The sequence below is a fragment of the Mycteria americana genome, chromosome Z, assembly GCF_035582795.1.
Source record: "Mycteria americana isolate JAX WOST 10 ecotype Jacksonville Zoo and Gardens chromosome Z, USCA_MyAme_1.0, whole genome shotgun sequence".
Lineage (NCBI taxonomy): Eukaryota > Metazoa > Chordata > Aves > Ciconiiformes > Ciconiidae > Mycteria > Mycteria americana.
The window spans coordinates 63333933-63361169 of record NC_134396.1 but is presented as its reverse complement, the minus strand read 5'-3'; the positions used below and the strand labels follow the sequence as shown (position 1 = coordinate 63361169).

Here is a 27237-nt window from a genome sequence, read left to right as displayed (position 1 = left end):
TCGGCTTTGTTCGTCGATTACATTTTTTGTGTCTTGTGCACGAACACGTATACATACACGCAACACATTCACGCAGGTGGAATACACAGGGCTTATAGGCAGATGTGTGTTAATCACTCACATACATAGTCGAGTTAAAAACATCCATGAAACTCGTTAATTTCCTTATTTAAAACGGCCCTTACAGAGCAACAGGAAAGTTCAACTGTACTTCGTGCCCGTGCATGACTTTACGATCTTTTTAAGAGCGGAAGATTTTTTTTTTCTTTTTCCGCTAAAAATATCCGATGGCAAGCACGCACTGCAGAATAAGGCACCGCGGGTGCATACCGTGCCCGAAGGCTATTTTTTTTCCGATTCCCGAAGATACGTTGGTATTTTTGCAGCCGTGCTGAGGAGCCTGCACTTTGCTCAGGGCACAGATCACGGGGGCAGAAGAAGCGATCCAATGCCCCGTCGTTTCGCCCCTAGTTCACCAAGGAACGGCTTTCTGCCGCTCATTTCTTTAAATTGAAGGGGGAGGGCAAAAAACCCCCAACCCACTGTCCCCTCAAAAAAAAGGTTATTTCCAAGCTCTTTGGGGGCCAAATCCCGCCCCGACCGGGGAAAGACGGGTCAGCAAACCGGCCTGGGGCGGGGACAGGGCGGGTGGGACGAATGCGTTTTTCTCCCCCGACCCCCTCCGGCTTGCATGCAGGCAGGAGCCCAGCTCAGCCTTGCGACGCTTGGGCCTGAGGGCAGGTGACGGTCCCACCCGCCTGAGCTGCCCGGCGGACCCCGGCCAGCGCGGCGGGGCATCCCTGCCTTCTCGGCTCCCGCTGCCCGCCGCCCTGCCCGCAGGCTGCCCGCCGAAGGAGCGCCCTCTCCCCGTGGGAAGGAGGGCCCGAGCCCCGGGGAGTCCCTTCAGAAACACGGCAGGGGGGCAGCATTCACGCCGGGATGTCCACGGGGTTTCCATGCAGCCTCTCCCCACCCGGGAAAGTCGTGCCAAAGGATCGTGATTTTTTCCCACGGGCTTTGGCCGCGGAGCTGTCGAAGCCCAGAACTTCCTTGGGAAGCCAGCTGAAGTGAAGAGGATGGAGAGTTTTTGGGACGGAGTTACGCAGGCTGATTTCGGGGGTGGTCTAAGCGTGGTAGGTGACTGAACGGGCAAGGCACCCACTGGACTGAGCAGCCCTCCTGTTGCTGCTGCCACCACAAATAGGGAAGCAAAGGAAGAATTCTCACTGCTTAGGAAAGTGTAGGAAAAGTTCTCCCTTCCAAGTGTCCAGCCCAACTTATCTGAAAAAATATTCGCAACCTTTTTGTCTCTATAAAAGGTCTTTAAAAAGAGAGGTTTGTCACCTTGAGGTAGCAAGTTCATGCTGCTTTCTTTTCTGTCATAAATGTGCATTCTCTCTTTAGCCAAGGAGGCAGCAGCACTAGTGTTACAAAGCATGCTTCAGTTGTGTGTGAACCCCTACATCTGAATAATTTGACTAGGCATTTTCCATAGTGGTGTCCTCTGTCAAGCTTTTATTTTTTTAAATAAAAATACCTTCAGGTGTAATGCCACTTAAAAAAACCTAAGTGTTTTCTATTACACATTTTGGAAATTTACTCTTTGAGAACATGACTCCCAAGCTTAACAACAGGCATCATCCCCTTTAAATTCACCTACATTTACCAAAGTTTATTGTGTCTGAGGGTCCACAGGCTTTGCATATTGTGTTCGCAGTCTTTGAAAGCTTCACAGAAGTGAAAAACAAAAAGCATTTTAGGAAAGAAAGTAATCACGAGACCTTGCCTGGGTCAAAGGTGTGGAAATACATTAACTTCACTGCCTACTTACATAGAAAATAAGCCTCAAGCACTGTGAGTCTCAGGAGGAAAATGGAAATGCTCAGAGCCCTCATAGAAGAAAGTGAGGAATTTGAAGATGGGACAGGTAAGCCACAGGACCTGGTGCTGGAGAGAGGACCTCTGAAGACATTCATGTCTTACAAGAGCTCTGGTGGGGCAATCACATCCAGCAGTAGAGATGAGCGGTGACCTACCCAGTGGTTCTAGATTTTTTTTTTAAATCAGGTCTCAATCAATCCTAATCTGACACTCATTGAAGTAATTCACAACTTATTTCTTTCTTTGTTGTCTTTGTTGCTTTTTTTTTTTTCCCCTCCTTTCCCAAACTTACAGGAAAAAGAGGTAGGAATACTTTAATATACTGTATGAACAGAAGTTAAGACAGAACACTCCTTTTCTCTGTGGAAAACAGACCAGAGGACAAATTTCTCCACATTTCTCTCTCTTTGTTACCATGTAGTCATAAGTACCTGCATGCTTTTGGTAGAAACACTTGCTAAGAAAGTGTTTCTGTGCTGGAGAAAGCCCAAGAAAGGGAAGTGAAATGAGAGTTGGTCCTTAGGAGATGAAAACCAAGAACCTTGCAACTAGAGGCCTCAGGTTGCCTCACAGAAAGGTACACAGATGTTTGCCACTAGACCCGGCATCGCTCTTGGTAGTGAGTGTAAGCTCAGGACTGAGGGCAGGCTGTGAGAAGCCCTGTTTGCACCTACTGCTCCAGCCAGGGGCTGTGCAAACAGGGAGAGGGGTTCCACAAAGGATTAAGGGGACAAGACACTTAGAGTTCTGCTCACACCGCCAGCAGAGGTCATGGTATTAGAAATACCCTACTTCCTACCACTGAACTAGGTAGCTCATGCTGACACTGATGTAGTCACTCTTCTCAGGAAGCAGCCTCCTACATGTGATTTCTGCACAAAGACATTGCTACTTGAGGAGGCGAGAGTGGTAATCTAGAACATAAGAGTTTGATCTCCCAGGTGGGGAAAGTCCCAAGATAAGCATCTTTTTCTCTACATGGTGCTGGTGGTTGACAGCATGGACTGGGTGAAAAGATAAGAAAACAGGCATTTTGAGAGCTGGGAGGATGGTGCAGAGGCACAGGGTGTCCAGAACAGGGGAAAAAGAGGTGCCTGGAAAAAGGAGAGACAAACATGGCATTCTGCCTAAGCCTGAAAGGATGCACAATGGACATTTACCTCTACCCCACCCCATCCCAACCTGGGTCAATGGTTTTGTGTGGTTTCTAAGATAAAGCTCTTCCATGCAGACATCCAATGCCATGGCTGATGAGCACTTATAATTAGACAGTGTACCTTGTTTGGTGGAAATCATGGGAGAAAGGGTATTCCTTGCCTCAAGATATCAAGCATTTGAACACTGCTAGCTTTGCGGGTTTTTTACATCTGTTTTCACCTTAGGCTCCGAGCAGGCTAAGGGCCAGAGAAGGGAATGACAGTCAAGCCAAGGTACTAATTAACACCACGGAGTGGAGAATTGGTATCAAATATGGAGCAGGTCCAAGGACAGAGCTGATTCCACTGTCCTCTGCACATGCATTTTAAGGGGAAAGCAACTCCTGCCATCACCTTCCTCCTACTGGCTTATCTTGCTGGCTTGTCTTCAGGCAGATGCTAAAGAAAGATTTTAAATATCTGACCATGGTATGAAAACAAATAAAATGTATTTCAGAACCTTCTTACACAGTAGCTAAAAGCCCGTACAAAAGCTGCTTCCTAATTAAGCACTAATTAATAAAACACAGATTCTAAGGTCAAATTAAAAGATTTCCATAAGATAAAATGTCTTCTTCCTTTTGCTAGAGGAACCATGCTGTAGGAAACCAAACAACTGGACAGACTTCATCTGTCCTGGAAGATATGTTTCACTTACTACAGGCTTTATTCTTGGTTCCATATGTTGCTAAATCTGGGGATCGAACATTGTGCCCAAACTTAATTTTTTTTCTCTTTTTGAGGTGTACATAGAAATCACTGGTTTTTTTTAACTGATGTTGTTCCCTTAAGCAATGCTATTCGACACTGTGGACATCAAGATATTCTACAGATTTGCATCATCCATTTCTTTTCTACAGCTGTATAGAAGCACACAAGATATTGCAATTTATGAATGTACTTCATTTGCATATATGCTCCTCCTGTGGTTTTTTTCAGTAAATGTTCATGCAGTTCTGTTTACTGATAGCAAGACAAATGGTTTCACAGAATGTCAAGCTCAATAATGTGCAGAAGAAACCTGATTCCACGAGGAATGCCTGCCCTAAGGCAGGACATTTGAAAATACTGAGAGAGGTGTATGCATCCAAAAAGAGCATCCTGCAAACAGACTAGTCCAGCAAGCTGGTTCACAAAAATTATATACAGAAGTTACTTTCGCATTTCACGTCAGTCAACAACAATTTCTAGAAAATCCCAGTCTACATAGCCATGAAAAAAATAGATTATCTTAATTAAGAAATGGAGAAACTCAGATTTATGCCACACAAATTTAAAACATTCTGTTTTCTGATACTGCTACTGAGACCATAAGGCATTATCTTGCTCTGCCCTGAGTAGAAGACCGAGTCAGAGAATTCATAGTGTCGTTCATACCTGCCTAAGGTTTCTGGAAGCAGGTTATATATTCAGTGGTAATCACAGAGCGATAATATTACTCCTTACTGCTTGGTTTCATGAGAATAAAATTGAAAGGCAATAGAAAATACAGAGTTAAGAGTGGACTTTCTTACCTACACAGAGTCTTTTTACTGTCTTTCAGTAAAACCACCAAACTAGTGTTATTTTCTCCTATCCAGTTCAACAAAGATCAAGAGATTCAGACAGCCAGTTGTATGTTAGGAATTAAGCTGTTGAACAATGACTTTATTGTTCATTTACAAGAATTAGCAGAAAACAGACAATCCAAAGTTTGATTTTTTTCAGCCTAAAGCTTTTCCCATAGAAATAGGGTCCATTCCAGAATCAGTTCAAGACTGCTGAAAACTGAATTGCTTTTCTTTTGGGGTGCAGTTCCGGGGCAGCTGGCTGACTTCATTTTTCACAGGTGTTGTAAGGAAAAGCCCTGTCCTCCTGCCACTTGGCCATGCAGCCTCATTGTCCTGATGCTACATTGCACCCTTTCATGACCTGCTTTAACTTGCTAATACAGTGGAAGCTGTTCCATTCGGGGAAGGGACTACATCTTTTTTTTTGCTGGTGCTGTGAACTGATGAAACCTAAAGAGAAGTTTGATGTGCACAGGAGCCAGAACAAAAATAAGCAGCAGGAAGGGGTAGGAGAGAGGGGGAACAGCAGATGCACTGTAGGGAGTTGAAAAATGCCACCAATACCTGTGAATAATTCTGGATGGGAATCTTTGTAATCTCCTACATTTATGCAGCTGGGCCTCCAATATGACACCGCGATGTTCAGACAGAAAACGTATTTCCAGGTATAGCTAGTCACACATGACTTTGCACCACAAATTGCCTGAGCCAATTCACAGCAAAGGTGGTGGACAACTTGACAATTATCTAAATAAGCAATTGCTAACTTTTGCAAAAGGGTGATTAAATGTTAATTTCAATTAGCTTCAGTCAGTACTGCAATGACAGCGGGGAGAGGAAGTAGTCGTTAAAACAGTTAAGCCAGAGTTTCTGTCTTAGAGGGCTGATCCCGCCCAGTGCTGAGCACCTCCTGAATTAATTTCTCCCCTTACTGATACTCAGCTGGTTTTGATAAACAAAATACTCTGTTACTGGTTACAGTTCTGGGAACCTCAACTGCTCTCGGGTCTGTTTTGAGTACTAATATAGAAACTAAATTCTGATGTCACATGCCACCTGTGCTGATGCTGAGAGATGCTTTGGATGTTGTTAGTATGAAACAATATGAAGTGTTAGCTAAGTGAAAATGAGATATGAGTGAGCAATCTCATGTTAGCAAGATAGATCAATGTTAGGCTGCGCAGAATGATTTAGAGGAAACAGAAAAGGGAGGAAAAGGGTAAATCTAAGGCCTGTCTCACAGTCTAGTTTGCACCGTATTGTATCAGCATAGTACATTACACTGTTAACACACACACTGGAGGATGCTCTGAGCAAAATAAATGGAGATCTCCTCCAAGAGAAAAGGACTTTAAAAGCCTTGGATAACTGGGGTAAGCAAAGTACAACATGCAAACAATCAGTGAGAAGCAGGGTAGGACACAATAGCAACTCCACAGTCAGAGGGGGCAAACAGTTTGTCATGATACAAACAGGTGTGGGGTGCTGGCTTGGAATATAGGCAACGGCTGGTTAGGTCTGAATGCTACCGAGTCCAGATCCAGAAGTCTCTTCAGTCAAAGCGGAAGGAGATCTGTTGCCTGTGACACATGTGCCAAGATGAAGAACTACTAACAAATGCCACTGGAGGGACAGTCGGACAAAGGCTCCTGCGAGTGGGTGTATGTCTTCCTCTTGTGTTTGTTATTTGCATGTTGAGCTTACTCTGCAGTGACACTTCTGCTTGTGGTCTGCGTGGATCTAGAGATTTCATGTAGTTCCAAGCTCTGGCATTTCCTTTGGACCCCAGTGGAAAATTTTACAAGGAATCAGTTGGCTACCAATTCTGTATTTCCCAGTCCTTGGCTAATCCTGGCATGCCTCCTGCTTGGTGCACCTGTGCTATTTACAATCACTCACTTCAATTCAGTCTCCCCTCCTTATACATGGGGAAGAAAATTAGGCTTTCAGCATTTATTTCTGACATACTCACTGTTTCCCAGCTGCATTTCTCTATTCCCCCAAGGCAAATACTGCACAGGAGCATGAGAGACTGACCTGTTCTTCAGCAGCTCCTGAAGCTGCTAAAGCCTTGAAAGCATTCAGGCCACACAAATCAATGAGTTAGTTTAGGACAATTCCACTGGAGAATGAGAAGTAGGCTTGAAAAACTTAAGGTTCAATTTCATTAGCTAATACTTCACTAGGCTGTCCACGGTTCTAATCAGTCTTGCATGAGACATGCTGTTTACTCACAGAGAAGCTGCTTTATTTGCTTCAGTGATCGTTATTTAAGTACCTGTGTTGAAGCAGTCACTGTTTAAATGAGGTCTTAAAATGTAACAGTTTGGCAAACATACACAGAGAAACCAGTCAAGTCTTGAAAGGTCCTGCACAAGGCTTTGTTAATTTTTGTAAGAAAGAGACAAGATTTGGTATAAGAGATGTCAGTGTAAAACTGTAGCGGTAAGTGTACAACAGGTTATGTTTAATACACAAAAGACACAACGTTTCTGTAAGAGCAATGACAACAGTCAACCTTGAGAGGCATTAATTTTGGAAGTCTGAGATAATTGAAAACAGCAACAATTTAGCATCCTGTATCCCGGTAAGCCACTTACCAAGCCAAGATGTGATTTTTCAAGAACGCCAAGTTAGTATTTAACACTGATTCTGATGTTATGATATAGGAGCATAAATAGGAGTATAAATGCTATGCACCAGAAGAAGGCACTCCAAATCCATCACAGCAAATGGACTGAATAATAGTTGTAAAAAATAAAATTGTCATGGAGAGACAGTCAAACAGAAGAGAGGTAATTTCCATCAATGAAGTCCTCTGCGTGTCATTGTCTCACTCGTCAAACCAGAGACATTTTGAATCTACGAACGGCCACTGTTCTCTGCTAGAATGTTTACTTGGTTTTAGTAATGCAGTACATTCAATTAGTATCTTCTTGTTCTCTATCATATCTGCAGTACTTCCTACAACACATTTGATACCTTTCTTAGGACTGTTTAGAAAGACAATTAAAGCCAGTTATTTGGACTATCTTTATATAATAACATGACCTATCCTTTTCTTGCCAGTTACCATCTTTGTCATGTAGTCTGCTGGATAAATATCTCCCAATAAAGTTCAAAGAGTATAAAATGTATGGTAAATTTTGCAAAAACACACTACACACTACCACCATGATACTGACTTTATATTAATTCTGCATGAGACACCTTCCGTTACGAAGCCTGTGTTGACAGAGCAAATAGGTATCACAGAATCATAGAATGGTTTGGGTTGGATGGGACCTTTGAAGCTCATCTAGCCCAATCCCCCTGCCATGGGCAGGGACATCTTTCACTAGATCAGGTTGCTCAAAGCCCCGTCCAATCTGACTTTGAACACTTCCAATGATGGGGCACCTACCACCTCTCTGGGCAACCTGTTCCAGTGTTTCACCACCCTCATCATAAAAAAATTCTTATGTCCAATCTAAATCTACCATCTTTCAGTTTAAAACTGTTGCCCCTTGCCCAGTCACTACAGACCCTGGTGAAACATCTCCCTCCACCTTTCTTATTGAGAATGGATTTAAGTATTGAAAGGCCACAATATGGTCCCCCTGGAGCCTTCTCTTCTCCAGGCTGAACAACCCCAACTGTCTCAGCCTGTCCTCATAGGAGAGGTGTTCCAGCCCTCGGATTATTTTTGTGGCCCTCCTCTGGAACCGCTCCAACAGGCCCATGTCTTTCCTGTGCTGAGGACTCCAGAGCTGGACGCAGTACTCCAGGTGAGGTCTCACCAGAGCAGAGTAGAGGGGCAGAATCACCTCCCTCGACCTGCTGGCCACCCTTCTGTTGATGCAGCCCAGGATACGGCTGGCTTTCAGGGCTGCAAGTGCGCATTGCTGGCTCGTGTCCAGCTTTTCACCCACCAGTACCCCCAAGTCCTTCTCCACAGGGCTGCTCTCAATCCCTTCATCCCCCAGTCTGTACTGATACTGGGGGTTGCCCCGACCCAGGTGCAGGACCTTGCACTAGGCCTTGTTGAACCTCATGAAGTTCACATGGGCCCACTTCTCCAGCTTGTCCAGGTCCCTCTGCATGGCATCCCATCCCTCTAGCAAATTAACTGCACCACTCAGTTTGGTGTCATCCACAAACTCAATCCCACTATTTTATGTCATTGATGAAGATATTACATTGTATTGATCCCAGTACAGACCTTTGAGACACCGCTTGTTACTGGTTTTCCACTTGGACATTAAGCTATTGACTGTAACTCTTCAGACATGGCCATCCAGTGAATTCCTTATCCTTACCTAGCATTATCATCTAGCCTTGCATATGAAGAATTTATAACAGAAAAATCTAACAAAAAATACTAACTATGGACCTGCTCTGTGACAGGCTGTCCTGTGACACTGTAGGTACTCAGTATATAAAACAAGAAAATTAACACAATGATTATCTTTATATGTCACTACGGAATGTAAAAAGAAAAAAAACCAACAAAAAACCCCAAAAAACCAAGGGGCATTGAAAATGGAAACCCAGAAACAACTTTCTCTTAGAACATCCAATATGAACTTTATGGCTCCAATCCGTTTCGCTAAAACTGTCTAGGGGGCAAAGATAACAACAATAAAAACCATTTTTAAGGCCAGCCATCTGATTGGTAGTAAAGGTAGTAAAAGGTCTGTTAGGTCTATAGCCTTCTTCCTCTCAAGCTTCAAGCTCTGGCTCCCACAGTCTAAGTTCTTTAAAAAAACACCAGGAAATAATGGGAAGTTGGTTAAGCTATTTCCCCCAATACCTGAAAAGCACCTGTACTGTACTGCTAGGGAGAGTATGTCCAAATCTAAAGGCTTTCACAGCAGGAGACTGGGTGTCTAACAGAACAAGACTAGCAAGCTAAAAAGCTTATGTACCTGCTTTTTTATTTTCCTTTGGATTAATTTTTTTTTTTTACATTACTGTGAGAATCTGTACCTTTCATGCTTCTGATCTTTCCCTTGCTTGGCTTGGCTTGCATTCTGATCCACTTCTGTCTCAGCAATCCCTGTTGTTTCAGGGACTTAGAACCTTAAGTTCTAAGCAGCACAGTATTTTCTAAAAGTGGTCTTTCTAAAGGTGGTGTTTACAAGGTATTACCACCAAACTGTTCCATGAATGGCAAAAGTCGTTGTCAGACAAACAAAATTCAATCACTAATGACTAGAAGGAAATAAAAAAAAAAATCAATTTCCACACAGTTTGGAGAAGCATAGGTTTCATTTGTTTTATTTGCTAGACAAGAAGCAGCATGTTATTTTATTGAAGTCAAACTGTATTAAAAATGAAATGCATACATTCAAAGCACTCGAGCACATTCATCACTTAAAACAGAAACTAAAACCAGACTTGTTCAGATCAATGAAGCAGCAAAAGGCCAGCAGAGTGCTCAGGACACTGGCAGCAAAGTACTTTTCTGTACACTTCTAAGTCACAAAAGTCCATCTTCAGGCACAAATTTGGCTTAGGCATTTCCTAAATTTTTTTAAGAACATTCATTCATTATACAACTGCTGCTGTGAAAGAACCACCACAATTATTAAACCATGTTTTCTAGCACACAAACAAAACCCACTGCTTTAAAAAAATCACTGAAATAAAAATATGGATAATGTGTAAAAATAGTATAATTTTATTTTGAAATTGTTTTTCTGGTATGTTTCTGAAGTGAATTGTAACCATTTGCCTTGCTGAAGGAAAAGATGGGAGGCAGAAATAGCAAAGCAAATAGCATATCTGTGAATCTGCTTTCTTAGATCTTATTTTACGAAACCGCAACAGATACCTAGCCTTTCCTTTCTTACATCAACTAAAAGGTATCACTGAATAGAGGATGACAACTTGGTACTGACTTTTTTTTTCTTTGGCCACTGTCTGATCCCGCTCGACAGTAAAGCTATTCCAAGTTTAAAACATAGTCAAAATCTAACTTTAGCCATCTTACGCATTATCAAGCATGATAAAGATTATAAAAGCTGTCTTATACATTATCATCAGTCAATGTTTACCCCATTCTTTTATATTTGTAACTATTTTTGAAGATGATATAACCTCTGGAAGTTCCAAAGCGATACACTCTTCCTTGTGAGCACCCAAACTTCAAGGTCCATCCAGGTTGTTACTGCTTTGGCAGGATGACGGAACACTGCACTGTTGTCTGAAATACAAAGTCAAAGTAGATGAATGCTTCCTCTGTCAATGCAGAGCAGAATTACTTTTCAACATAAAGGCAGACTACATAGCTTCCATTTGTATTACAAACGTGCAACTCTTTCCACGTGCATAGTATCTCCAACTTCCTCCAAAGCCACAAAAGCTAAAAGAATTGCAGGGAGGGCATACCCTACAACAGTTCAAGGACTTGCCATTACAACTTTTTAAACCTATGTAACAGGCTTATTGTATTGGGAACAACAATCATATTGCAGAAACACTAAATTAAGGACTTTAGGCTCACAGGCTACCAATGAAAAATTGTGCAGCTTGCTTTTCATTTTTAAGGCTAGCATACTGGCTTACATGCATCACATTTGTAGGAAGCTCTTTATGAATATAATCAGAATGCTCTGAAAAGGAAGTTCCTTAAAAAAAAGTGTTTTCTACATGTTTCTTCAATTTTGAAGTACAGCTATCAAGAACAGAAACCCTTCTCTAAAGGTGCATTGATTGGGAGTGAATGGAATACTCATGTTATGCAAGGACATGCAGCTTTGACATCAGCCACATTCAAGGGTAGGACCTGAGAAACACTTCACTCTCAGCTTTCTTGAGAGGTCCTTAGCCTGCAAGGACCACAGTATGTAGACCAATGCAACTACAGTTGAAGTGAAGCCTTGATGAATCTTCCCCCTCCACCTTATTCACCTGAGCCAATTCACTCTAGTCACATAAGTATGTTCACTGATTTCATGGAGGTATTTTTTGAAGAAGAAAATTACTCAATAATATTTACAAGGTCAGAGCTCTACATACATAAATTATGAATATCAGTTTCAGTTTGTGACAGACTAGAAAAAATGACTGTAAAAAGGTTAACCTTTACAGCCTTCAAAGCTACCAAACATATTAAAGTCCAAGTATGTCAACGATGAAGTGTGCTGAAACACATCTGCAGAAACCTTACCCAATCTAAACTATCCCACAGTATTCACTTACCACAGCTCTCTTAATCAAAGTACAACATTATTCCTTGTATCAGAGGTCTGACAAATATAATTTCACATAGGCTAGTACAGAAGTTCAAAAAAGGCAGGTAATATCAGCAGGTCTCCTCACAGAGTCAAGAAGTTTATCTGAGGAGCATTCACAGAAGCTCTGACACCTTACCACAAGCTGATTTTCTTATACCCATGCTGTAAGAAAAATCAGTTCTAACATGACATTCCTTTCATTCCTTTTACTATCCTAGTACATGTTCTCTCTCGATCCTCATGTGATTGAACCTTACTGTAATAAAGGCACAGAGCTCAATTCCCAGTTGTTACAAGTTAAAATTCTTTTCAACAAGACAGTTTTTCCTCTCTCACCAATACTTTTCCTAACAAAGATAAAAAAGAATCTACTATATTTGTTCCCTTTTGAAATCTTCTGCCGTCACTGATTTGTCTACTCCATTCAGCAATGACCCCACATTTTACTCGATCAGCTTTTGATAACAGTGCAGGGGCTGAAGTTATTGTTGTCTTTGATGTCCCTTCCAAGTGTCAACTATAGGCAAGCTTTGGTTTTCCTGAAACCATCCCTACATGCCTGCTCTTGGTTCTGGATTCCTTCTTTGTAGCTTGCCGCTGTTTCCAACCCTTGAATGTTGCGTTTTTGCACTGGAGCTCTGTTTCCTGTTTAGCCAAGTGTCGTGGTTTAGCCCCAGCCGGCAGCCAAGCACCACGCAGCCGCTTGATCACTCCCCCCCCGCGGTGGGATGGGGAAGAGAATCGGAAGAGCAAAAGTAAGAAAACTCGTGGGTTGAGATAAGAACCGTTTAATAATTGGAACAAAATAATAGTAATAATAATAATGAATTATAATGAGAAGGAAAAAAAACCAACGAGAGAGAGAGAGGAACAAAACCCAAGGGAGGGAAAAAAAGGGGAAAAAATATATAAAAAAAACCCAATACAACCGCTCACCACCTGCCGACCGACGCCCAGCCAGTCCCCGAGCAGTGATCGCTACCCCCCGGCCAACTCCCCCCAGTTTATATACTGGGCATGATATCATATGGTATGGAATAGCCCTTTGGTCAGTTTGGATCAACTGTCCTGGCTGTGCCCCCTCCCATTTCTTGGGCACCTGGCAGAGCATGGGGAGCTGAAGGGGGGGGGGAAGTCCTTGACCAATGTAAACACCGCTTAGCAACAGCCAAAACATCAGCGTGTTATCAATATTATTCTTGTACTAAAATCCAAAGCACAGCACTATACCAGCTACTAGGAAGAAAATTAACTCTATCCCAGCTGAAACCAGGACAGTATCCACCCCTTATTCTATACCATTTATGTCATGCCCAGGTTCTACCTTTTCTAATACAATTAATCACCAGCACTTTTCCTGTCTCTTGGTATGTATATCTATATATGTACACACAGTTATCATTCCCTTGGTCTATGTGCCATCCTTCTAAAATGTTTATTAAGTTCATTTAGTCCATGACTTTGGGCTCCATCTGTCATAATAGTCCTTCATGGCAGAAGAGATGGTGTGTGGTGTTGGGTTGTTGCATGCTGAAGCCAGTTCTGGTTCCATCACCACTGCACTTTGCTTGCTTTCATCGAAATTCATTCTTCACTAATCTGGGTGATCCTTATTGAAATACCATTGATATGGTGTATAGTAATCATACAAGTGATGACACACAGTATTATATAGCAGTTAACATCATACCATTTAGTTCATTGACTATTCTCACCCAAAATCAAATCCCCTTGAGGTACACATCTGACTTCCCCATCCTTTCACATTACCCACCAAGTGCACCCAGGTCCTTGAGCAAAAGCAATCCCACGAATGGGCTTGCCTTTGCCTGAGGCAGGAGTAACCCAGACTGTCTTCCCCAGCATGTTTTTTATGTGCACTACAGGGACCTTATCCCCTTCTACAGTGCGTAAAAGTTTTGATTGGGTAGGGCCAGCTCGATTGACAGATCCTCTAGTGTTAACTAACCAGGTGGCCTTTACTAAATGTGTATCCCAATGTTTGAACGTCCCACCACCCATTGCTCTCAGTGTAGTTTTTAACAGTCCATTGTATCGTTCAATTTTCCCAGAGGCTGGTGCATGATAGGGGATGTGATATACCCACTCAATGCCTTGCTCTTTGGCCCAGGTGTCTATGAGGTTGTTTCGGAAATGAGTCCCGTTGTCTGACTCAATTCTCTCTGGGGTGCCATGTCGCCATAGGACTTGTTTTTCAAGGCCCAAGATAGTGTTCTGGGTGGTGGCATGGGGCACAGGATATGTTTCCAGCCATCCGGTGGTTGCTTCCACCATGGTGAGCACATAACGCTTGCCTTGGCGGGTTTGTGGGAGCGTGATATAACCGATCTGCCAGGCCTCCCCATATTTATATTTCAGCCATCGCCCTCCATACCACAGAGGCTTTAACCGCTTGGATTGTTTAATTGCAGCGCATGTTTCACATTCATGAATAACCTGTGCAATAGTGTCCATGGTTAAGTCCACCCCTCGATCACGAGCCCATCTATATGTTGCATCTCCTCCTTGATGGCCTGAGGTGTCATGGGCCCATGGAGCTATAAATAATTCACCCTTATGTTGCCAGTCCAGATCCACCTGAGCCACTGCAATCTTAGCAGCCTGATCCACCTGCTGGTTGTTTTGATGTTCCTCAGCGGCCCGACTCTTGGGTACATGAGCATCTACGTGACGTACTTTTACAACCAGGTTCTCTACCCAGGCAGCAATACCTTGCCACAGTGCAGCAGCCCAGATGGGTTTGCCTCTGTGCTGCCAATTGTTCTGCTTCCATTCCTGTAACCACCCCCACAGGGCATTTGCCACCATCCATGAGTCAGTATAGAGATAGAGCACTGGCCACTTTTCTCGTTCAGCAATGTCTAAAGCCAGCTGAATGGCTTTTACTTCTGCAAATTGGCTTGATTCACCATCTCCTTCAGCAGTTTCTACCACTTGTCGTATAGGACTCCATACAGCAGCCTTCCACCTCCGATGCTTTCCTACAATACAACAGGACCCATCAGCGAACAGTGCATATTGCTTCTCATTTTCTGGTAGTTTATTGTACAGTGGGGCCTCCTCAGCACGCGTCACCTCCTCCTCTGGCAATATTCCGAAATCTTTGCCTTCCAGCCAGTCCATAATTACTTCCAAGATCCCTGGGCGATTGGGGTTTCCTATCCAAGCCCGTTGTGTGATCAGTGCAACCCACTTACTCCACATAGCATCAGTTGCATGATGTGTAGAGGGGACCCTCCCTTTGAACATCCAACCCAACACCGGCAGTCGAGGTGCCAAGAGGAGTTGTGCTTCCGTACCAACCACTTCTGAAGCAGCTCGAACCCCTTCATATGCTGCCAATATCTCTTTCTCAGCTGGGATATAGCGGGCCTCGGATCCTCTGTATCCCCGACTCCAAAACCCTAAGGGTCGACCTCGAGTCTCCCCGGCTGCTTTCTGCCAGAGGCTCCAGGTAGGGCCATTCTCCCCGGCTGCGGTGTAGAGCACATTTTTTACATCTTGCCCTGCCCAGACTGGCCCAAGGGCTACTGCATGAACTATCTCCCGTTTAATTTGTTCAAAGGCTTGTCGTTGCTCAGGGCCCCATTTGAAATCGTTCTTCCGGGTCACTTGGTAGAGAGGGCTTAAGATCAGACTGTAATTTGGAATATGCATTCTCCAAAAACCCACAACGCCTAAGAAAGCTCGTGTTTCCTTTTTGCTAGTTGGTGGAGACATGGCTGTTATTTTGTTAATCACATCCATTGGGATCTGGCGACGTCCATCTTGCCATTTTATTCCTAAAAACTGGATTTCCTGTGCAGGTCCCTTGACCTATGTAAACACCGCTTAGCGACAGCCAAAACATCAGCGTGTTATCAATATTATTCTTATACTAAAATCCAAAGCACAGCACTATACCAGCTACTAGGAAGAAAATTAACTCTATCCCAGCCGAAACCAGGACACCAAGTCAGTCTCCTGATCAGTCTTTCTGTGGATCACTCCTGTGCTTGGAGAACACTGCCCTTAAAGACCTGCCAGCTTTCTGGAACTCCTTGCTCCTTCAGAGCTGCCTCCCACAAGATGATACCTACTAGTTCACTAGTTAAACCCAAGTGTGCTCACCTGAATGCCAGCATCTGTAGTCTGCTACTTGCCCTCCTTGCTCCCCATAGGATGCTGAACACTATTTCATGAGCATTACAGCAACAACTGCCAGTGATTATCACCTCACAAAACAACTCTTCTCAGTGAATCCAGCTGTACATCACCCATGGTTAACCCATCCTATCCAGAAATTTCCCTGACACCAGCCAGAAATCACTTGGACCACTGTGATCAATAGCATCATGTGATCTGATAATTTATATTATCTATTAATGAATTACCATCATCTAACCTGATAATTTCCTGATCCATGTCATAAATACAATGTTGTCATACCCTGTTCTGAAAGAGTAAGGGCTTTGTATCCTGGCCACGCCTCAGAATGACAGGCTGTAGGAAGATGCTGTGCCTGCAGAAAAGTTTGCTCCAAACTTTTTTTCCAAGCTTATGTAACCTGAGCCTGGAGAATGATCTCTTTTTACAGCAACAGAGCCAGGAAACACTGACCTAAAGACATCTTAGGCATTTAAAAACAGTAACTTTCAAACTATGCTTAAACTCACTGGCATATCATGGATGAAAAGACACATGAAAAGGAACAGATGGCAGGCAGCCCATTCTTTAACAGAAAAACAGCCCTTGGACATTTTTGCTTCAACACTCCAGGGTTTCCTAAAGACTACTGTGAGATTCAGAGGTGACACCACCGCATGTGGATGGGTGGGATGCATACCTCCATGGAAGGAGACAGATAAATGCAGCTGGGCAAAGAGACTGGCAGCATATTTTCTCCTGCCTGGTGAAGTTCCTCCCAGTCATAGCAGCCAGATTACAGAGCTCAAAAAGGAAAAGTTGTGTCCACGTAGAGCTTTCTGGTTTCACACGCTTCCCCAAACATGAGAAACAGACACTGGCAAATGCCCATTTGAGATGCCCAGCTGAGGCCTGGGTATAGGTTGGCATGCTTTACATCGTCACTGATCACAGAGTATCAGCTGCAGTCTTGCTCAGCTCGTCCCTTGACTGCATTCCTTACCACATTATCACAGGGCATGCAAGAGGCACTGCCTTCAAGCTCTAGGAAAAGGTGCCTCTGGAAAAGATTTCAAAAAAATCCATCATCTGACCTTCAAAACGCCCGAAGTAAAATACACAGAAGAACATATCTACAAAGAGAACAGTTTTAAAAAACTATTTATGGTTCAACCACCCTACAAAGGCACAAACATACATCTCTCTCTGCTGTATTGCATAATTGCCTCTCTCCTTATTCACTAACACAGAAGCCTAGGACCAATCCTTCTTCTACTTTACCATTTAATGCCTCAAACAGAAAGATTTGTAGCCTTTCCTGCCCTTCCTAAGTAAAATCAGAGGAAGCCTCCAAAGCCTCAGACTTTCCTGTCACTTTTCCAGAGTACTTGGTTGTGTTAAATCAGAAACAACTGTGACTCCTACTCTCCTGACGTAAAAACTCAAGCCCCACTGCCAATACCTAGTTCTTGTTTCCAGTTCTTCTAATACCTTCAGATCAACTCCCTTTCTCAGGTCACTCAAACCAAGCCACTATCAGCAAAAAAGCACACAAGGACTGCCAAGCCCAAGTGAATTATCTCAATATTCATCACTGCTGCCAAGCAGTAGCAGATGCTTAAGAGAAAGAGTGTAAGAAGTTACATTAGAATGGAGTGACCCTTCCTCTGGTGCATCGTATTTTCTTCTTTCAGCAAATAGTAGTTCAGGATCTGAGCCGGAGGAAGTGCTTGAATCGGTGTTTTAAACAGCTGACCGTTAACTGAAAGAAGGGTTAGCGTTCATTAAAGGGGAACCTTTAAAACTCAGCACCAGCTCTTTCCAGTTACCTGCTCCTTCACTCCCAATGAAGAATCAAGACAATCATGCAAGGGAAAGCAACAGGATGCTGCTTACTGAAGCGTGCCTGCCAGAATTGGAGGCAGATGCCTCAGTACCTAAGCAGTGTTATATAGTTGGGAAATTTCCTTGCATGCCAGCATGACCAAAGTAGCTGAGGAATATCTAGCGCATTTTTTAGATTATGTGTTCAAACTCTGAGTTTTTTTGTATAGCTAGGCATCTGTATTCAACAAAAACTGTGGCCCAGCCCTCTGAAAATGTTTTCTGTGGATTAGAGGGGGGAAGGAATACCGACTCTGTTGTCTCCCATGACACAACTTCCTAAAGACTGCATGGGGGACAGGAAAATGTATAGAGGGGACATTAAAATAGCTGTTCCAGATAATTGGGTGAGGAATAGTCATAAATATAATCCAAGACTTCATAATAAAAAGTAGGGTTTTTAGTGAAGAATCAGCAAAAGACTCATTTCAAGGATTTGGGTTGGACCTCCATGAACCTGACCTGGTCAAGTATGCTTAAAAGTGTCTGGGGTGAATTTTGCTTAATATGTCTTTCCCTTAGGACACGGACTAAACTAGAGATGACAGTCACTGACAAAAGAACCATACTGGAAACAAAACTGAAAATTTGATCCCAATCAGAAGACATGGAAGATTGGAAGATTTTTACAGCACATACAGTTCTGTTGATAGTTGAATTTCAAGGACACACTTTCAGGTATATGAAGACATGACTTAGGTCTGTGTTCATCTTTCTTGCCCATTCAAATTTCAGTCAATACAGTGATTTTCAGAAAAGAGAAAGAAATAACTTGAGAGGAGAGAGTAATCAGAGACTGGACTCCCTCAAAAGTTTCCTCAAGAGGTTTCCTCCTTTTCAGACTGCTGCTGCTTCCACTAGCAGAGATACTTGTGGCCCACTTCTGTCTGCTGTCTTTCACATTCCAGTTCTCTCTCCCTGTCTCCCACACCATCTCAATGTAATCCTCAGTTGCCCTTGTGCTTCACGCTCTTGTACTCTTGGAAGTGGTTAGTTGTCACAAAAAGCCTGTCGAGAAGACGGACAGACATCGAAACTATTTTAACATTGTTCTTTCCCTCTACGCTGTAGCCAGAAATGAATCTCAAGCATGCCTGTGACATAGAGGTGATGTAAAACATGTAAGTAAACCCTTGCCTAAGAAAAATTCTGCCTAAAAATTCCCTCATCAATATATTTTGAATTGTTTTTCTTTTCCTTTTTTTTTTTTCATGCACTGCAGATCTGAAACCTGTGGGAGTACATGGTTCTAGTAATTTCAAACTGGTTCTTACCCATATCTTGTAACAAATTCCTCTCCTTCTACATATTAAAGAGAGCATAATGTTGTTGGTTTGGTTCAGTCTTCTCCGCTTGGCTCTCCATTGTTCTAAGATCTAAGCTAAAGCTGAGTAGAGGTTTCATTTGGATACTCACATAGATTGGTATCTTACCTGTGCTATGAAGGGTAACACTTCAACCACCACATACAGATGTCCTTAGTTTTTTTACCTTTTTTAACACTTGTAAAACCGAAGCTAGATCTTCGCAATAAAGCTTGTGTGAGTCTTAACAAATTTGTTTGTACACCTTGAATGGATTCGGTTTGCTGAAGCATCTACTCTAAGAAGTTATGATTTAAGCAGAAACATATTGGAACATACACCTATATTATGTGTACATATCCATACACTGTCCCCAGTACCCATCAGCCTCATGTGTGTACTTACTTTCAGGGTGTGCAGGGTGTCAGTCCATTCCATGGAACCTATCTGAGGTATAGCAGTAAGGAGTATGCTAGTAGCCTTATTTGCATTCCCTTTCAGCGTCTTTAAAACTTTATCCACTGAAACCTGGAAATACAATAAAAGTGAGCGGTATCTCTCGATTTTGATGGCACACATTTTGAATACCCAAATAAATTCATTTAATTCATACATCTCTAAGCGAAAAGGTGAAGCCTTAAAATGCCACAATCCTTTTAGACAGCAAAAACTTCTTTCCTCTGTGGGTGTATGTCTGATTGTAATTTACACAAATAGGAGAACTAAAGCAAATACATCATTTTGCACAGAGCTGCAAAAGAAAAAACACCAGACCAATTACAGGAAGACAAGCTCATACACAGAGCTCACAAGCTTCATACACACAGATCCCGATTCAGACAAGAGGAGACAAAAGGTTTGCTAGTAGTGAGGCAAGTTTATGAAAATGAATGAGGTAGCAACAATTTATTCTGTTCTTACTTTCACAAGCATTCATCCGGAATAACTCAGTGATATTGATGGAAGTAAGAACAGATTTAGTTCAGTGTCATGTTTTAACCCCAGCCAGCAACTAAGCCCCACACAGCCGCTCACTCACTCCCCCCCTGGTGGGAAGGGGGAAGAGAATCAGAAGGGTAAAAGTGAGAAAACTCGTGGGTTGAGATAGAGACAGTTTAATAGGGAAAGCAAAAGCTGCGCACGCAAGCAAAGCAAAACAAGGAATTTGTTCACTCCTTCCCATGGTCAGGCAGGTGTTCAGCCATCTCCAGGAAAGCAGGGCTCCATCACGTGTAATGGTTACTTGGGAAGACAAACGCCATCACTCCGAAAGTCCCCCCTTCCTTCTTCTTCTCCCAGCTTTATATGCTGAGCATGACGCCATATGGTATGGAATAGCCCTTTGGTCTGCTGAGGTCAGCTGTCCCAGCCATGTCTCCTCCCAGCTTTTTGTGCACCCCCAGCCTACTCGCTGGTGGGGTGCGGTGAGAAGCAGAAAAGGCCTGGACTCTGTGTGAGCACTGGTCACCGGTAACTAAAACATCCTTGTATTATCAACACTGTTTCCAGCACAAATCCAAAACATAGCCACATGCTCGCTACTATGAAGAAAATTAACTCTAACCCAGCCAAAACCAGCACATTCTGTATGTGATCTCTTATCAAAACCTACAGGTTCTCATCCAGATCCCTCAGGACAAGACCCAGAGGAAAAAAAAGTCTCACTCACTGCTTCTTCATGTTCCTTCCAGCAGTCGTAATCTGTTGCCATGGCAATACTAGCATAACTCATTCCAGCTTCTTTCGCAAGAATCACTTCAGGCACTGTGGTCATGTTGATAACATCAGCTCCCCAGCTGCGAAACATCAAGCTTTCTGCTCGAGAACTGAAACGTGGGCCTTCAATTGTGATCATTGTCCCCTTGGAATGACACTGGAGTCCAAGCTTCTTGGCAGTCTCAATAAGAACCTGCAAAACACGCCAGTATCGGGAAAAGGAAATAATTCCCCTGGTGCACTGCTTTTGCGTCCCATCAAAAAACTTACATACAAACGAAATTAGCTTTATACAAAGCAGTCAAGCTTCAAATGGCTACAGCTGTCCAAAACCAAGGATCAGTTTCAGTTTCCTCATCCACTAAGAGATATTAATAGTCCTACTAACAGGAATGATCTTGAACTCATCTGATTTTGTTACTATCAGTTGGATTATTGTTTTCAATGCAGACCAAGAAGACTGGAAAACAGAAAATTTTTGCATGATATTTAGGCTGTGCTTACACCGAGAACAGAATTGTGAAAACGCTCTACTGAGCACTGCATTACCACTTGGTGGAGTTGAGCTGGTGAGAGCAGTAATAGGAAATTTACTTTTTGAAAGTAAAACTTTACAAGCATATACTTCAAAGAGTACCCTGGGAATCTGTAAAGAAATTATTACCACATTTTCCCATGCCAGTGACTGAGCTGTACACTTTACATATACCATGTACTTCACATTAGCCTTTACAGTTCCAACTAGGACCTTGTATATGGCAGAATATCATGGCTTTCTCTCTTGGGTAACACCAGTTGATACAGTAGGAATAAGAGTGTACCAGCACATGTAAATGGGACGAGGATACCCATAATGGTCCTGAGGAGGAAGGGGAAAGTAACTCTGATGACATCTGTTTAAAATGACCATCAACAGAAAATAAAAGTTTGAAAAGAAGTATAAAAACAGCATGAAAAACTGTGACAGGATAGGAGAGACCTTCATAACACAGCAGCAGTGAAAACCTAGTCTGACACCACTAGAAGCTGCCTTGTCAGCATCATGACCTTCACACAGGCCAGGTGGAGCAGCCTCGCTCCAAAATGCTGTGAGAAGCCTACACTCCAGCTGGCTGGTCGACCCACCACACATGGGTGCAACAAGCAGCGATACCTTGAGTGTGCTATGTGACTTTGTGGGGTGCCTCCTCGCTGCATGTGGATCAGTGGACTGTGTGGAGCAGCACAAGTACACCTAAAGCCGGAGTACTCACATCTCCACTGCAGATGCATGTAAACAGGTAAACCTGTACTCCCAGAAAAGGGTGGGTGTGCATGTAACCCACATGTGCCGGGGAAGGGTATTTGTGCACGCAACTGCGTGAATATGCATGTTCATGAATATGCATAGGGGTAAAGCAGAGCTTCTGGGGATTAGCCACAGAAGGACACTTAGAAATTTGTAGGTGTTTATTAACATGCTGTAAGTTAATCTAATATTAATCACACATAATATTGTGGTTTATTGCTGATATTCATTCTGAATATATGATTCACTGATTGCCAGTTAATTACACATTGTTAATAAATCAATAGACAACCTCAGTTGTGATTTGACTTAAACCCCAGTTGAGCAGTATTTCCACAAAACTCTTTACAAAGTTCCAACTTCTGTCCCTATAAGATGTTGCAGTGAGCTCCAGTTTCTGAAAGCAGTAATAACCAAGGCACCTTACATTATTCAAAAGTTTGCAGTTGGAGAAAAGATAAACTCCTTTCAGATTGTGATTTAATTTACAGTGCATAAACCAAATAAAACAGAGTATTTTCACATATTTGCACAAATGCAATTTAATATAAAGTTTTCAGATGTTTCCATGCAAAATTCCTTTATTAGTCTATTACTTTAATAGTTTCGGGTTTATTATTATTGCATTTATCTATGAAATTCCCCTGAATTAGGATAAACTGGGCTGAAATGATCCCAACAATTTTCAGGGATAGTTCCAGGAAAAAAGTTTAAGTCACTTCTATGCGGTATTTTCAAATGAAGTGAAAGTATCCCTTTTCAGCCTCACTAAGAGCTCAAAACCACATGTTCTTTAAAACATCTGTTAGGCTGATTACAACGCATAGACTAATGAGATAACGACCACATGTGAGACTGGGAAGTACCTAAATGTTTTTTCTCTGTTTGAAAAGGAGTATTTCTCTGTTCAATTTTCAAAAAGTGTAATATCCAAAGGACATTGTCTCTAGCTACTTAACAATCAAATGAAAACTAGCCTTGGCATATGTTTCCTGCAACCTCAGGAAATGGCTTATGCATATCTACTTAACTTTTTTAAAAAATGAGAAAGAGATACAGTGTGAAGTACTGCCAATCACTTCAGTAATGCTTTTTAATCCATTTCAGAAAGTGTACAGATGACTCTCAATAAACTGCTTGTATCTGTTGTGACATGACATCATGCTCAAAGTCAGTAAGCAACTACATGCTAACTAATCTTTGGTAAGAGAATGTGGCTAGGCTCTTGTTGCATGAAAAACGTAAGTATTTTGCATAATTTGCTGCTCAATGGAAGAAGGGCAAAAGCATGCACATGTATAATATGTAGCGGTTTGCTTCCTCATGAGATTTAAAATGTCTTTATTTCACTGCGAAACACCTTGATTCCCAGTGCACTGAAGCATTCTTCTACTAACAGTGCTGTGGACCTGCTGGTAGATATCTTGAAACCACACTGTGTCTGGCCAATTAACAAAAATAGCCTTTAATGACACTGAAGTGAATTGCTGACAAGAGCAGAATAACTCAGTAGTAAAAATATTTGTATGTGCTCTGGGTACAGATTGGGCCATCCACTTCACAATTCAGCTTTGTCCTACTCAGTGTAGTAACTGACTGCACAGAGAGCAAGTCTCTTAGATGGATATGACTGATTCTGTAAGCATTCCTGTGCCTCTGGAGAACGTACCTCCTTGCAGCTTCTGATCAGAGCATTCCATAACAGCACAAAATGTGCAGTTCAATCTTCACCTTCCCTTTTCCTCAGGTCTAAGAATACGCTAAGGTGGCATATTTAATCACAGATACACTCCTCCCAGAAGCTTATAAAGGTGTTTCACACTGCTTATTCTAAGTGTTTTTGAAGCCTGAAAATCTTAAAGTGACAAAACTAAAAGCAAAAGTTAAGAATAAAAGGCTACTGTAATTTGGCTTGCTTCTATGTTCAACATCCTTTAAACTAAGCTTTGACTTTCCACCACCACCCACTGCTACCACACACAAAAGCACAAATGCAGTATTGTAATTTCTGTGAAGGCTGAAGTACTATTTATTTAATTCTTTGTATTAAGTATGTAGAGTACCTCTACCATAGGTGCAGTTTTATTCAGAGCAAAAAGGAACTAATTCCTAATTCTGTCTTCCTGCTTTGTCCACTTTGTTGCTCTCTTGGCTTGTTACCTGATATATAAAGATCTTTTGTCCTGTTATTAAGACCTCGGGGAAATCTAGGTTGCCAAGTGGCATCTTCTGCATACCTCCCTTAGGAAGTCAAGCTCCTATACACACAAGATCTTTTACTTCCCATGCCTTCCAAATGTTACATTTTTCCTTAATACTATGACATATCTGAGAAACAGGAATAAAGAGGTGCAGATTGCTGCTGTATTGTAAGAATATATAATTCACAGAATCATAGAATACTAGGTTGGAAGGGACCTCAAGGATCATCTGGTCCACCCTTTCTTGGCAAAAGCATGAAGATGGCCCAGCACCCTGTCCAGCTGAATCTTAAAAGTGTCCAATGTTGGGGATTTAGTCTACTAAATCATGAATAAGTGCCATAAAAAAACCATTTCTAAATACTATTACAAAATTCACTAACCTCTCTGGTTTTGGTGCAGAACGGCTCTGCCATTGGAATATGACATACTCCTGAAAGAGTGGAATGTTGCCCATCATATAAAGTACAATGTCTTTTAGTTGTCCTAGAAAAGCAGAAAACATGCTCAGAGAGAAGAACAGGAACAAAACAGAAGAGAAAGCAAGAAATTTACACAAATCAAAAAACATAGCATTCCTGGGAGGGAACAAAAATATCAGTATGATATTAATGACCACCTCTAATCCTGTTTTGCCTCTCTACAAACCTTTCAGAATTGAGCTCAAGAGTATAAAACTGTTACTCCAGTAGTGCATTGCCTATTACTTAGAGAAAATCTATTGTTAACGAGACGCTGAAATGCTGATTTGTTCCTAAATGACACAAACAGCCACATTATACCACGATTCTACCCAAAAGAAATCGGCTAAATTGAATAGTCAGGCAAGTAATCTCTGAAAAAAAGAGCACAGTAAGCTTTCAGGAAGGGAAGGAATCAAGTCTGAATTACCACAAAGCTAGTCAAAATACAACTTGTTCATATAATTGCATTCCTACACTGAAAGGATGGGAATTTATAGGAACAGCTTCCTGAACAAAAGAGGTGTGAACTGAACCAGAAAAACCCCGGAACAGGATGTCGTCATAGTCTCAGAAGGATTACACACATGCACTGGCAGCTTGCAAGTGGAAGAATGCTTTCTCCCTTCTTTCAATTGAGAAACTGTTGCCTTGCATGGAAATGGTCAAACACGCTGCGGAAATTACCAACCAGCATGCCATTTTGACAACTACTGGAACTGTTACCTGCTATGACTTTACCTTCAAATGCACTGCCTCAAGGTAATTCAGCCAACTGGATGGTGAAAACCCTCTGGAACAAAATTCTTTGCGACATTCCTTTCTTTCGCCCAGTGTGTCACATATTGTACTTTACAGGAGAAAAGTGAGGCAACAGCCAAATTCAATCCACAGTTAAAATACAAAATTTCTGCTGGTAACACTGTTCACAACAGCTCTCTAAGTCACCAGTGAAAAGGAGGTTTTAAATACAAGTTACATGTTAGAGTAGATTGGGGGGGGGGGGGGGGGGGGAAGAACCAATAGAATAGCCTTAAGGATGAGATTATAAAATAGGAAAAGAGATCAGCAAATTAAAAACATATGCAAAATGGGATACAGCTGTTAAAATCAGTTGAAATAATAATATTAATTTTTCCTTTATGGGATACTGAAGAGCTACAAATAGCACGTATGTGATTTTACACACTTTTTTTTCAGTGTCTGCTAATGAATTATTTAGAATTGGAGGAAATGGGAAAAGTCATAATCTATTTCCTTCATTGTAGTATTTCAGATGTTGTTAGTCAGGCTCTTTCACTCAGAAAAGTCCTGAGGAAAGATCATATACATACAAGTATTAATCTCTGACTTTCAGATACCCTATGTTCTTTGGAGAGAATGGCCACATCACTATATGGTCTAATAAAGAAATCCCACTATGTTTTAGCACCATACATACAAACTGCATGGGAATAAGTAACAACGGTAACACCTATGACTGCTCTGAGCAATGAACCACGTGTCTAGGCTCAGAGAGAGTGCAACAATTTCTTTTCTGCATGGAAGGCTGCAACTCTGCAAATGCCACAGCTACTTGATATGGGGCCAGGTGATGTGTCTGTACGTTGCCAGGCTTAGGGTGAAAATAAAGGGCAGATTTGAACCAATCTCTGATTCTTGCTACCTATGAAGTAATGGCTGGCACAGAGGAATACCTTTTAGCAGGTCCTCCTTTCTGTAGCCCTGCTACTCAAGTCAGGAGTTGGCCATCCTGATCTGTCCCACTCACCTGTCTGCAAGGTATGGGGCAGCAGCACATAATTTTCACTGCTGCAATACTGCTCCTCTGTATCCCTTGCAGAGAGAATGAAGGTTACAGAATCACAGATGCTTTCCTTGCCTTACTCTCATACAGACCAAGAGCCAGAGAGCAAATGACAGTATCTGCCTAATGCTCCTCTCATTACAGGAGTTTCAAGACCTTCTCCATGTACCCTGAGTGACTCCTTATGAAGCCAGCAGGAAACAAGAAATAAGGAATTCAACAGCCACTCTTCAATCTGCTCCTTAGATCTCACAGTTTTATATGTGGAGAAGTCTGTGTGCCCTCCATCAGAAGGACAGTCTGCTTAACAACAGAGCACGACTGACCGTTATACAATTGCCTGTTTACATTAAAACAGGAAGAAGTCACCAAGTGCCTGCCTAGAAACTAGCCACACTATTTGTAGTAGAAGCGCACAATCCAGATGGATCAAGGACAGCATAAAGGGAAAGTACAGAGAGGCCCCCAGTGGGGGAGATCAGAAGCAGCACCTGAAAGCATTGGACTAGTAACTACAAGCAAGCAGCTAAGCCAGGGCTGCACAGCTCCTACTGGCCATCTGACCTCTGCAGGGCTCTACGGG

General features: G+C 42.3%; 1 protein-coding gene across 1 annotated transcript in view; it reads right to left on the bottom strand.

The window, feature by feature from the left end:
* Positions 1 to 9867: 9867 nt before the first annotated feature.
* The window catches only part of MTAP (methylthioadenosine phosphorylase), a 36516-nt gene continuing 19146 nt past the window's right edge, over positions 9868 to 27237 (bottom strand). Inside the window, exons 5-8 of the mRNA XM_075527175.1 lie at positions 24770 to 24872; positions 20851 to 21090; positions 19587 to 19709; positions 9868 to 10814 (exon numbers count right to left, since the gene is read on the bottom strand). Of these exons, the coding sequence (XP_075383290.1) occupies positions 10776 to 10814; positions 19587 to 19709; positions 20851 to 21090; positions 24770 to 24872 (505 nt within the window). The 3' untranslated portion in view covers positions 9868 to 10775. The remainder of the gene's footprint in view (positions 10815 to 19586; positions 19710 to 20850; positions 21091 to 24769; positions 24873 to 27237) is intronic.